Source organism: Nicotiana attenuata, unplaced genomic scaffold (genome assembly GCF_001879085.1).
Source record: "Nicotiana attenuata strain UT unplaced genomic scaffold, NIATTr2, whole genome shotgun sequence".
Classification (NCBI taxonomy): domain Eukaryota; kingdom Viridiplantae; phylum Streptophyta; class Magnoliopsida; order Solanales; family Solanaceae; genus Nicotiana; species Nicotiana attenuata.
The window spans coordinates 9,659-23,755 of record NW_017672672.1 but is presented as its reverse complement, the minus strand read 5'-3'; the positions used below and the strand labels follow the sequence as shown (position 1 = coordinate 23,755).

At 37.8% G+C, this 14,097-nt stretch overlaps 2 protein-coding genes across 3 annotated transcripts; one reads left to right on the top strand and one right to left on the bottom strand.

The window, feature by feature from the left end:
- Nucleotides 1-6,064, top strand: LOC109214054 (ABC transporter B family member 14-like). Its single transcript, XM_019377933.1, has 2 exons — nucleotides 1-3,791; nucleotides 3,897-6,064. The coding sequence occupies exons 1-2, from the start codon at nucleotides 3,335-3,337 to the stop codon at nucleotides 5,360-5,362; spliced, it is 1,923 nt and encodes a 640-aa protein (XP_019233478.1). The 5' UTR covers nucleotides 1-3,334; the 3' UTR covers nucleotides 5,363-6,064.
- Nucleotides 6,065-8,209: 2,145 nt separating this feature from the next.
- Nucleotides 8,210-13,615, bottom strand: LOC109214053 (autophagy-related protein 13a). 2 transcript variants are annotated; one of them, XM_019377930.1, is made up of 5 exons: nucleotides 13,449-13,615; nucleotides 12,930-13,009; nucleotides 11,342-12,829; nucleotides 11,005-11,183; nucleotides 8,210-8,938 (listed from the first exon to the last, which is right to left on the bottom strand). In XM_019377930.1, the coding sequence occupies exons 3-5, from the start codon at nucleotides 12,674-12,676 to the stop codon at nucleotides 8,626-8,628; spliced, it is 1,827 nt and encodes a 608-aa protein (XP_019233475.1). In that variant the 5' UTR covers nucleotides 12,677-12,829; nucleotides 12,930-13,009; nucleotides 13,449-13,615; the 3' UTR covers nucleotides 8,210-8,625. The 2 variants fall into 2 exon arrangements, with proteins under 2 accessions (XP_019233475.1, XP_019233476.1); XM_019377931.1 differs by lacking the exon at nucleotides 13,449-13,615 and adding an exon at nucleotides 13,395-13,448.
- Between the last annotated feature and the right edge of the window lie 482 nt (nucleotides 13,616-14,097).

The window sequence follows — 14,097 nt, the reverse complement described above, 5'->3', positions numbered from 1 at the left end:
ATCTCTGCAAGCATAAAAGACACAGCAAAACTAGAATGAGAACTAGCTAGCAAATAGTTGGCTGATTCAGTTAGCAACTCGATTTCTGCATAAAACATTAAAACATGCAAATAGATGTATGAAGTTAATTGAGTTCTAAAACAATCTACAAGCAGTTGGAAAGACCTGGTCACAAAAATCTCATCACCAAATCAGACATCTGATGTCTCCTAAATCTTGAATACAATCCAATATTAACACTCGAATGGCAACGATTCAGTTACACCTAAACATGTTTCCTTTCCTGACAGTTGGGACATTTTATGTCAAGCATTTCAACTTTCTTTTGCGGAGTCCTGATTGCATTCATATCCAGCTGGGAAGTGTCACTCCTATCCTTGTCGTCCCACTAATCTTATTAATTGGCGCCAGTTATACAAAAGAAATGAGTGCAATTTCAGCCATGAAAATGTCATACCTGTCACAAGCCACATCAATGGTAGAAGAGGTAACAAGCTTATCCATTTCTTCGGTGATAACATGTTATCAAAGTATAGGCAGATCTTACTTACACTACTGAACGATTATTCATACTGCACCTCTGCTGCTCCATGACAGACAATCTCTCAAATCAAAACCGTTTTTGCTTTTGTTGGAGAGACTTCATCAATCAAGTCGTTCTTAGACTGCATCGGAAAACAGATGAACCTAAGCAAGAAAGAAGCATTTATAAAGGGTGTTGGAACAGGCATTTTCCAGACTGTAACTTTCAGTTCATGGGCTCTTATTGTGTGGGTGGGAGCTGTTGTTGTATCAGCTCGGAGATCAAGTGGCGGAGATGTCATAGCTGCAGTTATGAGCATTCTTTTTGGTGCAATGTAAGAGCCAAAACATCATATTTTACAATAGAATCTACCATGCTATGAAGAAAGAGGAAGAAGAAATCAAAGTACTGTCAGAAAAAAGATGGTTTTATTATCTTTCTTTTAATTTCAGAGCACTCACATATGCTGCACCAGATATGCAAATATTCAATCAAGCAAAAGCTGCAGGAAAGGAGATTTTTCAGATGATCGAAAGAATACCAACAATAAGTGCTGACTCGAGAGGGAAGATGCTGGATGTGACTAATGGAAACATCAGTATAGAGGATATAGACTTTTCTTACCCATTGCGGCCCGAAAAGATTGTTCTTCAAGGGTTTTCTTTGTCCATTCCAGCAGGAAAAGTAGTGGCACTTGTGGGAGTGGTTGTGGTAAAAGCACCATCATCTCATTATTGATGAGATTTTATGATGCAAAGAAAAGTTCGTCATCCCTCCACTATTAATTAGAAATCTCAGCTCTTACCTGCAGAAGCTTATTAATGTACATAATGTTCATAGTCAGATAAAGTTGCCTGATTTATATATGAATGTTAGAACACTAACTCAGTATGAAATCCCTCAGGTGATATTCTCCTTGACAATCATAACATCAAGGATCTTGATTTTAAGTTTCTGAGGAGAAATATCGGACTAGTTTCCCAGGAACCATCACTATTTGCTGGCAGCATTAAGGACAACATCAAGATAGGAAAAATGGATGCAGATGATGAGGATACTGAAAGAGCAGCATCCTTGGCAAATGCGCATTCTTTTATACAACAGCTCCCTCATCAATATCATACAGAGGTCAGACCAGTGCCCCTCACACACATTATTAAATTTCCATTCTTTTGGATATGGAGATAATATGGTCAAAGTCACCGGAAAAGAGATAATGTTGAAGAAAGGAAGAAGGCTGGCTTAAATTTACATGCTTGTTCATAAACAGTAGATTTTCTAAGGAGTTAAAGCTGAGGCATTTAAGAAACTGTGAAACACCAAAAGGCCAATTGTTTTTTGTAGAATATCTAAGATTCAAATGAAATTGAACAAAAACAAAATCTTTCCAATTAGGAATGGCCTTAAACCTGCACTATTGAAACAAAAAATTATAACTTCCCACAACTAATATAGCAAAATTTCATACCAGACTTTGTGAAATCTAGCACCTAGCCTCTTTTATCCAATGCTAATGATATTTGCATTACTTTTTATACCGTCATAGCTCAAAGCCGCATCCAGAGAGAATCCTCAGTTAGTTGGAACAACCGATAACTAATTAAAAAGAGTTCCATTAGTTGGAATAACCAACAACTAATGAACTGTGAAATAAGTTTGTGCTTACTTTTTAGCCAGAAAGTAAAGGAAAATCAATAGAATGTTTCTATATAAGCAAAACCCTAAAGTTAGAGGTCAATTATGAATAATAATAACAACAACAATAACGACTACAACGAACAAAACAACAACAGTGAGTTGTTAATTACTAATATAGGAATGAAGACCTAATAATCCTACAACTCAGATACTAGTCATCAAAGAAGCTACTTAAAGTGTAACAAAATTTTAAAGATACTAAAACAACTAGGATATGAACAATTAATTACTTCAAAAACTAATCTCTATCTAAAATTACTCAGACAATCTTCAAGCAGAGACTGCATGAACATTATCCTGAGTGAGAAGTACATGAGCGAAGCTTCTTCTTTATCCCTTTCCGTCATGCACCAGTCTCACATACAAATCAAATTGACAGGATATGGCTGTAGAAAGTGCCAACCTAAGTCTCCAATAGCACAGTAATAATATCAAAAGAAATCACCATCTCTAAGACAAACAAGTTGGAAATATTATGGCAAGTTAAATGGCACATATGCACAAAAAGAATACAGAGATGCTGCAAAAGCTGCTACATCACCGTATAATACATGTAAACCACTCAAAGATATCCTTCACTCTGGCATAAGTCAAATGGATAATCAGCTTTCATGTTAACAATGTTTTGATTTCTTAAGCACAAGTTTCTTGAAAAATAAAATGACGTGATAAATTAGCTTTTACGTCATATGTTTGCATTCTAGGTAGGACAAAGGGGCCTCCAGTTATGAGGTGGACAGAAACAGAGAATTGCAATAGCAAGAGCAATATTAAAGAACCCTCCAATTCTTTTGCTTGACGAGGCCACCAGTGCACTTGATACAGATTCAGAGAAACAAGTTCAAGAAGCACTCGACACAGCCATGCAAGGAAGAACGGTCATCTTAATTGCACACAGAATGTCAACTATCGTTAGTGCAGATATAATAGCTGTTGTTCAGAATGGAAAAGTGACAGAGAAAGGAACCCATCATAACCTATTAAATACCAGTAAATACTACAATGCCTTGTTTAGCATGCAGAACATCGGCCAAGATTGTCAGACCAGGTCACATTCAACTCGATGACATATTTTCCATTATAAGATAAACATAAGTATTTGATGGATTTGAAATGAAATACATTATAATTGACAGGATGGAAGCTACAAATGAGAAAGCTGAATTTATCCAACAAGACAATGCGCGTCAGGACAATCAGCAGCCTGACGAGCCAAGGGAATTCCATAAAGAGTTTAAACAACGCTGTGAGAAGGAGCAGAAAGGCAAAAACGAAACACATATATTCTTCAGAATCTGGTTTGGCTTGAATAAGAGAGAGATCATAAAGACTGATATTGGCTCTTTTGCAGCAGCTTTTGCAGGAACCTATAAACCTGTTTTTGGATTCTACGTCATTACAATAGGAGTGGCATATTACAATCCTGATTCAAAGGAGAAAGTAGCTCGGTATTCAGCAATATTTACCTCAATAGGACTGCTTTCTCTGGTTGCCCACACTTTGCAACATTACTTATTCGGAGTAGCTGGAGAGAAGGCCATGACAAACCTCAGGCGAGCTTTGTACACCGGTAGGTACTTACAGTGCTACTCCGTATCAGATCAATCAATCTGTCTGCTTCTTATTGCTTCGTCCTGCATCAACTTTTTATGACATTCCAGAAATTGTTTTTCAGCCGCACTACGTAATGAATTGGCTTGGTTTGAAAATCCCGAAAACAGTATTGGACCACTTACCTCCAGGATAGTCAATGAAACATCCACAGTCAAGACGATAATAGCTGATCGCATGTCTGTCATTGTCCACTGCATCTCCTCCATACTTATAGCAACAACTGTTAGCATGAAAGTTAACTGGAGAATGGGTCTGGTGGCTTGGGCTGTAATGCCATGCCATTTTATAGGCGGACTGGTTCAAGCAAAGTCAGCTAAAGGTTTCTCTAGTGATAACACTGTTGCACACTCAGAACTCGTTTCCCTAGCTTCTGAATCTACAATGAATATAAAGACTGTTGCAGCTTTCTGCTACGAAACACAGATACTTGAGAAGGCCAAATTGTATTTAAAGAGACCATTGAGGAAAGGGAGGGCAGAGAGCATCAAGTACGGAATCATACAAGGGATCTCTCTTTGCTTCTGGAACGTTGCACATGCAGTGGCCTTATGGTACACAACAGTTCTGGTCGACAAGAACCAAGCCAGCTTTGAAGATGGCATAAGGTCATACCAGATATTTTCCCTAACAGTACCCTCAATTACAGAACTATGGACACTGATACCCACTGTTTTATCAGCCATCGGCATTCTAAAACCTGTGTTCCAGAGCCTCGATCGGTGCACAGAAATTGTACCAGACATGCCAGACAATGCATCAACTGAAAGCATCAAAGGGGAAATCGAGTTCCAAAATGTCCAGTTTCGTTATCCATCAAGGCCTGAAGTACTGGTACTAAACAATTTCAGTCTGCAAATTGAAGCTGGAGTTAAGATTGCAATAGTGGGGCCTAGTGGAGCAGGAAAATCTTCAATCTTGGCCCTGTTACTTAGATTCTATGATGTGAATGAGGGAAAAGTTCTGATTGATAGCAAGGATATAAGAGGTTACAATCTTATGAAGTTAAGGGCACAGATTGGACTGGTGCAACAGGAGCCACTCCTGTTTAGCTGCTCAATTAGAAACAATATCCGCTATGGAAGTGAAAAAGCATCTGAAGCTGAGATAATAGAAGTGTCAAGAGAAGCAAACATACATGAGTTTATAAGTAACTTGCCCAATGGATATGATACTGTTCTTGGGGAAAAGGGCTCTCAACTTTCTGGGGGACAAAAGCAATGGATAGCGATAGCAAGGGCGTTACTCAAAAGACCAGCAATAATGCTGTTGGATGAAGCAACAAGTGCATTAGATACCGAGTCCGAAAGAGCAGTGGTAAGTGCATTGGAATCAATGAAGCTGAACAACTATGGAGGGACAAAAATGACTCGGATAACAGTAGCACACAGGCTTTCGACAGTAATAAATTCAGATACTATAGTTGTTATGGACAAAGGTAAGGTTGTGGAGAAGGGTAGCCACTCAACCCTGATGGCTGAGCTTGACAGTGTGTATTCAAGACTTGTTAGGCTCCAAAGTGTGGAATAATTGGACAAAAACTGACAACAGATAAAACATAATGAGTCTGTCTTTTTTTCGATACAGTGGATAAACATAGCTTAAAAATCACACTAGTAAGTATTTGCAGAAAACACATGAAAACCTGTTTATATGTATCTCTTCTCCACAGAGATTTGAGTACACATAATTGATAAACGAAAGGAAAGCGCAGCCGTTCAAAATTTCAGTCTGTATCCAGGTTTGATACTGTGTATCCTTTAGATACTCTAAATAAATTAACAAGGATATCCAGGGCAACAAAACACAAACACAATACAACAACAACAAACCCAGTGTAATCCCATAAGTGGAGTAGTGTGTTATTTAATTGCTCAAAACATAATACAGTCACAACATGCCAGACTGGTTGAATTGCAGTGGAACCTGATATAATGGCTCCTTCGCCGTCTATCATTAGCCTTATCCAACCAACGATTTCTTTGAGAGTTGCTAGTTGCTACAGATATTGTTTTCTGAGGAAACTGTGATTACAGAAATGGACCTAATTTTGAATTGTCCCAAGCAATCTAGATATGATAGGTGATACATCTAAATGAAAATATGAACAAAGCACCAGTACAAGCATTCATATATTTGAAAAATTAATGAGAAAACAAAAGGCCAAACCAGAGTCTTCAAAAATGTTGACCTCGCCTGAAAGGAGACTAGAAAATTTACGGTAAAAATTACTTAGAGGGTGTTTGGCTAAGCTTATAAGCTGGTCAAACTAGATTATAAGCAGCTTTGGTAAAGTTAAAGTGCTTATAAGTCAAGTGCTTATAAGTTAAAAATAAGCCAAAAGCCATAAGTTGGGCTCCCCCGCTTATGAATTTTTAGCTTATAAGCACTTTAAGTTTGACCAAAATTTTTACTATTTTATCCTTAAAATATTTCATTTTAGAACAAAACTCCCACATTGATACTCACTGCCTCAAATAATTTATCCTATTTAGGTTTATTTTTTACTGAGAAACTTTTGTGAATTTATTAATGGCAGAATAGCCTAGTAGACACCCATATTTGTTCCGCTTTGTCATCCGGTCCCTATACTCCACGAAGTTTCATTCAAACACTTGTGCTTGATCAAAATGAATATTATAAACCCCTGACCGTTGACCAAGCTTATTTGGCCTTTATTTATCTGACTATGATGGAATGCGTGGTATGCACGCGTAAAGAGAGCGTGAATCTATATTTTTATTTCTTTTTAAAAGGAAAATTCAAATATGATAATTAAAAAACAGAGAAACAATAAAAATAAAAGGGAAAACACCCCCTCCTCCCATCTTCAAAACCTTTACCTAACCCATCACCCCCATCTGCTGCCTTCTACCCCGTACCCTTCATCCATCAAGATCACCCACCACCATCACTCCCTTCTTCCTTTGTCCTGTTCTTCCCGCTCTTTACCCTTTTTTATTCCAAGAACTTCAAAATCTCTCTCCTAAACCTTCCATCCAATCACCACTAGCCCACCACCACCAACCACTATAAACTCCGACAACGTTTCACCCTAGATTTTGACAACCTTTACTTCCAATCCCTGGTAGATCTTCTTGTCAACACTCGCCCTTCCGATAGGCCAGATGACGACGATGATAGCAGTCTGTATGAAATATTTGGGATCTCTTTGGTTGGAAGAAATGGTGATTGGAGGAAAATTGATGAGATCTATGCTGCCTTATAGTTTCTGCAATCATTTCATAACCCAAAAAAATGAATCCTAATAGTTTCAGGTGCAACAGTTATGGTGAGACAAAGAGAGAAGAAGTTGAAGCCGATGAATTTTTGAGGTTCTCTGAAAATCGAGAGGGAAGGTGAAAAATGGCGTGAAGGAGAAAGAAAATCTGGTATTAGTAAGAAGAAGATGCTGATGTGGATTATGTATCTGACATGGATCTGATGTGTTATCCATGTCACGGCAAGTGAGACTCACGCATAATGGGAGGGGTTTAAAATATTCATTTTGATCAAATACAAATGTTTGAACGAAATTTTGTGAAGTACCGGGCCAGGGATGACAAACTGGAACAAGTATAAGTGTATACTAGGCTATTCTGCCTAAATACAATATTTGTTTATTTAAATTTTATTGTATCATATTGTTAAAATCCGTCATTACGTAACGATGAAAAGTGTCACTTTATGGAACGACTGATTTGGTGTGATCGCGTCGTTTCCTTATTTTTCCTCTCATCTTGCCCTTTTTTATTATTAAATAATTTTATTTTATCCTTTACCCAACCTTTTTATATAATAATAATATTATCTCGTATCTTACTTTTTCTTTATAATATCGCAAGTCACGAAACGACAGCAAACAATACAATTTATTCAAATATTGTATGCATCAAATGATACAATACAATACATTATGACCATCCAAACAAATTGTAAAAGTAATGTACATATTACCATAACTTATTAGTACTCGTCCACCCGGTCCATTTTCTGCTGCTATTAACTCAACTTGAGGAATATTGTTCTTGAGAATTAGTCCATTTATTGAACTGATTTACTAGGGCCCGTTTGTCCATAAAAAATTTATTTTTTCGGAATGAATGTTTGACCATGAAAAATTCAAATTTAACTTGAAGTTGAATTTCAAAATTTATCGAAAAATTTAAAAACTCCAAAAAAGCTATTTTTCAAAATTTTCACTTCAAATCACTCGCAAAAATTCAAAAACAACTCCAAATTGTATTCACGTCCAAACACAACTCTAATTTTCAATACCAATTTCACTTGGAATTTTTTTTTCACATTTTTCCAAAATTTAACAATCCTTATGTCCAAACGCCCACTAAGTGTCAATACCGAGTCATAGTCGGTATGTCGACTTGAAAAAAAGCTATAACACACAGAAAAATATAATGTTCTTTTACACGTGGACTTATAATTGACAAATAATAAATAAAAAATAAAAAGCGAACCTGTTGAACAAATGCTTTTAGAAGAACCAATTTTTTTTTCTCTTTTTTCTCTTTTTGTTTTTCACATCCAACAATGTTCTTTTTTTTTCTTTTTTGATATTTCACATCCATCAATGTTCTTAAAATGTGGGTCAAAATCAGTCAACTGTTTCAACTATGTTTGCTAATCATCACCACCTTATGTACAGAATCTGTTAGCCCTCCAAACTACTGAGACAATGGAGTTTCCCATAGAAAAGTTTGTTCATGAACACAAGGGGCAAATATCAACTATCTTCATCCATTGTGAGCTAACTTTCGTGCGTGGGATACGTCAGGTTAAGTTCCACCCTCACTGACCGAACGGGTTGCACTCTTGGACAGTAGTAAATCTTTCAAATCTTTGTAAGTTTTGAGCTCCTCAAGAGCATCTGATGCCTTTCTATTGATGAAAAATCCAGATGCAGTACCAAGTTCTCCCTCCAGATCAGTCTTTACGCTATGTGAGGTATAACAGCTGGAATCTTGGCGCAAAGGAGGAGCAGTTCTCAACATGTGAACAAGGGCACCTACAGCGGCATCTTGGGATTTTCTGGTTGTTGCAGATGTTTGAGAAGAGACTTCTGAACCTTTTCTCCCATCAAGGTTCTCACTGCATAACAGATTAAATAACAGTTGAGTTGAAATCTAATGGCGCGATAGCATTGAAGACACAAAAACTATGACAAACACAGTGGCTGCTGTCTGTCGGCAATTACTGAAAGGTTCATTTTTATTCAATATCAGGACCCAGGGATATAACGCACATAATAATTGTTTAAAACCAATCACATTCAAAATGGATCTCAAGCCCTGCCAATCTAGAAGGTGAATTGTCATTTCCATTCCATCCAACACACACCAACCAACTCTAATGCAGAAAACTTCATTTGTGTACTCAGAGCTGGTTTTGCATATGCGGCCTTCCACTCTCTAAATCCTACGAGTTTTAAATTGTACTCTTTAACTCCTACAAGCATAAAATGTGTACTCTTCAAGTCATATGAGTATTAAATGTTCTTGGTTCCCTGGTGGACAACCCACTCCCAAATCTGAACCTCTGACCAAACACATATAAACAAGAAAAAAACAATTCAAAACAGAGAACAATTGAAAAGATGATGAAGAGCCAAGCAAGTTGCGTAAAGGAAAATTAAGAACTTGGAATAAAGAAAGTTCAACCGATTGGAAAGACTCGTGTAATCTCAAAGTCCAGCATATCAAAATACCACAAGTTGTGATCAGAGATAAGGTATAATAATCAAGGCAACTATTAGGATAAACCAGCAAATATCTAGGTTCACACAATATGCCTGCTCCAACTTGCTTGTTGGCGGGGCTGTTAGGATAAACTAATTAGATAGAATATTTTATCAATTAGGAAGATTAGGGAATATTGTGTATATAAATTAGGATCAATTAAGGAAGTTCCATGCCTATACTTAAACAGCCTATAATTAAGCACCCACCCCATTTTAGAACATGTGTGCACTATTAAACTCCCAAGAGCTCATCGGTACAATCAAAGTGCGCATTCTCAAGATCTCTTCTTCTTTTTGAGATGTCTAAGCACCACTTTCTCATCTAGGGGAGGACAATTATTACAACGATGCTGAGCAAAGTGCGCATTCTCAAGATCTCTGAGCAAAGTGCGCAGCCTATAATTAAACTCCCAAGAGCTCATCGGTACAATCAAAGTGCGCATTCTCAAGATCTCTTCTTCTTTTTGAGATGTCTAAGCACCACTTTCTCATCTAGGGGAGGACAATTATTACAACGATGCTGAGCAAAGTGCGCATTCTCAACGATGCTGAGCAAAGTGCGCAGCCTATAATTAAACTCCCAAGAGCTCATTGGTACAATCAAAGTGCGCATTCTCAAGATCTCTTCTTCTTTTTGAGATGTCTAAGCACCACTTTCTCATCTAGGGGAGGACAATTATTACAACGATGCTGAGCAAAATTTTGATGGACTTGAATCTCCTTTAACTTGCTCACAAATGAAGAGCTTATAACCTGGGATTTTCTAGCAGCTTATTCATAAATCCTTTATACAGTAAAGAGGAGAAGATTCTTGGACATTTTCCCTAGATCTTTTTTTTTCTGCATAAATAAAATTAAAGGCAAAAAGTAACTCCAATAAATATTTATTTTTTGTTATGATGGTGGTGTCCAAGCCAGATTGCACGTATCTAGACTATTTTACCAGGTACCTACTACCTCCCACCAACACAGGTACCGGGAAGAAATGCTCAACTTTGTGTCTAACCAGCTTTGTCCACCAAGGCCTAGGCAAACGAGAAGAGAGCACCTAGAGTGTTTTGCCTCTGTCGGGATTTGAACCTGAGACCTCATGGTTCTCGTCAAGAAACTTTGCTACACACGTCTCCCTTGAGCTATGACAGTTAGGTGGACCCTTCAATATATAAATCTTATTTTTCCCAATTCAGTTAACATCAAATGCTCAACTTTATGTCTTACCAGCAGCCAATTTCTAAACAAAGTCCAACCTGTTAACAATAGCTACAAAGCCAATGCATTGGCTCCGGGAGAGGTAATCATTAAAACACAGATGCACTTTCCACAAGGCTGCAAGAAGAACTTTGTGCAATATAATGTAAAGATTTTCAGTTACCAAGAAGAATACTCCAAAAATACAGAAGAAGAGCAGTAAAGTTACCTGACTTGCGAATCGGAAGTATCGACATCATCAACAATAAAAGGACAGGAAAAATCAAAGACATCCAAGTCATCTTGAAAAGACAGTCTGCTAGAACTTCTAGAAAATATACGTGGCGAACCACTTGAAGATAGCAAACCCGAGAACCGCCCCGAATCATCTCTAGCATCTCTCGAAATCTGAAAAGGAAGATTACAAACAAAAGTTGGCAGGATGCTGAAAGAGTGCTTAACTAGTAGTAGGTACAATGTTTGGAACAAAAGTATGAACAACAAAGTGCAAAGACACACCTAAAATCAAGAAAAACAGCTATTTCCCCAGACTAGAAATTCCTCACCTTTTGTCCAGGACTCATAGTGCTGATATTAGACTCTAGAGTCCTTAGTGGATCCATTTTCCGGAATGACCTGATTCCAGAAGGGGAATCATTGGATGATGAATCCTGCTTTGTGCTTCTGGGAGACATTGGAGGGAGAGAATGCCTGTTAGGATCAGACAAATTAGGAGATAGGTATCTGGAACTTGTACCCATCATTGGATGAGGGATACTGACAGGGCCAGTTCCTGAACGCAAACGAATCTGCCCAGGATTTGCTCCTGACAAATATGTGGGTGGAGATGGGGATGGAGATGGTGAAAATGGAGGTGACAGCTGGTACTCATCAAAGCTCGTCGCTTTGTGGTGTATAGGCAATCTGTTGTTAGGTGAAACCCTCTGCCCATATACATCACCAGGCGAAGATGAAAGCTCATGTGGTGTGCGGTACAAAGGTGGAGATCCTACATATGGCTGGGTCCGAGGTAAAGAAGGTGACATGAGGAAACCACTTGTCCAACTGTGCGGCCGCTGGAAAGGTGATGAAGAAGATGATTGTGCCCCTCTTGACGGAAATGATGTAGGGCGGACATCCTTATCAGATGAGGAAGAAGGAAATGACCTCATTGGGTCAGTAAGAGGACTGCCTACATAATCTGTGATGATCTCAGGCGGAAAGGATGCTGCAATCTCCAGGTTAAAGTCTGACAGATTTTCCCGATATGACACAGATATAGAAAAACGGCCCTGCTGGGCATCAACTGGAGTAAAAGTATAATGCTTCATCAATTCCTCCTCTGCCCTGGAGAATGGAGCACTAAATGAAGAGACCTTGTAAATGATATCAAAGTCACAACTCTGAGTTGATGAAAGTTTCCTGAAGGCCTTGAATGCAGGAAGGAGCCTCATCATTGAATAAAGGGAGCGGAGCAGTATAATTGATTTCTTGTATGTTTTCTTGTAAGAAGATTCACCAACTTGAGGAACCATAGTCCTCAGATACTCATATTGTACAACCCACCTCTCTATGATGGTTTCTGTATACGCCCCTGCGAATGCTGTACCTGAACTATGCTCTGACAAAGAACTACGTTTCTCTTGAATAAGTATTATGTCTATTATCATTGGTTCCATCAAATTTCTGTGCCAAAAATTTAAATTTTCAAGAACAGCAGGGCGATCTCCCAACACCAAATTGAACCACTTGTCGCTCTTTTTCACCTCTCCACTACGACCATAAGGTCGGATCGAAGGAACTCTACAGTCCAAAACAATATGCAAGGTTTTAAGAAGAAATTGAGCAAGTATTTGTTCAAACCTTCCATATTCACCCTGTGGATTATTCTGAAAATCCATTTTATGAACCCCAAACAAATATCAGCTCTATCTTCTCTCAACCATAGGCAACTTCAAACAGCACATGAAAACTCTTTAGAATTCATAGACGAGAGCAATCATCTGCTAAAGTTAAGCTCTTCCGCTTGCGGCACTATATGTGTGCATATACACCTGGCATACATGTACAAATTTCAAACAACAAACGCAATAAAAATGGAACTACCGCAAGTTATGCAAATACCTATGCCTAAAACACTAGGTGATTTCTTACCATCTACCTAAGCCTTGATGGACAGAATTACCCAGTACCGGTGGAATAGTCGAGGTGAGCGCAAGCGGCCCCGGACATCACTGTAAAAGATAAATGCACATTATAAGTTATTCTACAGCTTCATTACCATAGAACATAATATGCAGGAGCATAACAATAAGACAAAGACTTCAACAGAAAAGAAATCAGAATATTCAAGAAGACAACTACTTGTGCGGTTGGATCACAACAGGAAAAAATAAAAAATAAAAATGAAAAATCATGGACCTGAACGAGTATTAAATAGATAATATAGACTCACAGCAGAATAACAGTTTAGGTGCAGATCTTAACACAGGCATTAATATAAGTAAAAAGGAAAGAGAATGATTGATAAATAGTAAGACCAAAATTCAAACGACTGCTAATTGGATTAAATAAGCAATTGAACTGAATTGGGTAGAAAATTGAAAAAATGAGAATTACTTTGATAGAAGAACAAATGAAGTTGGAGATAATAAACCCAAAGATAAAACTTACTTGAAAGATCAAAATTCAAAATATAGGGATTAGCAACGAAGAGAGGAAAACTCAGACTTTGAAGCAAGCGGAGGAGAGAGAAAGAGATTGCGTAGAGCGCCGAGACCGGCCGGCTTTAGAGAGAGAAAAAGTGACTGTACATATACAGAAGTCCGGTGTCTATTCTTTTTTCCTCCTTTTTCAATTATCATTAGTCCGTATATTACTATATTCAAGTTTATCATAACCCGTTGAAAGTCTGATTCTTAATCATTCAGATCTCAGACATTAATAACTCTTTGGCCAAGCTCCAAAAATCAGCTTATTTTGAGAAGTGCTTTTTTTTCAAAAGTGCTTTTCTTAAAAGTATTTTTGGTGAGAAGCAGTTTGTGTTTGGCTAATTAGTTTGAAAAGCACTTCTGAGCAGCAATTAGTATTTGGCCAAGCTTTAAAAAATTGCTGCTAATTGTATTTTTCTCAAAAGTGCTTCTCAAAAAAGTGCTTTTGGAGAGAAGCTACCTTTTTTCTGCTTCTCCAAAACTGCTTCTGCTTCTCCTCAAAAGCACTTTTTTTCCTTCCAAAAGCTTGGCCAAACACCTCAATTTTTGGCCAAACGTGCTTTTGACCCAAAAAAAGCACTTTTGGCAAAAAAAAAAAAAAAGCTTAGCCA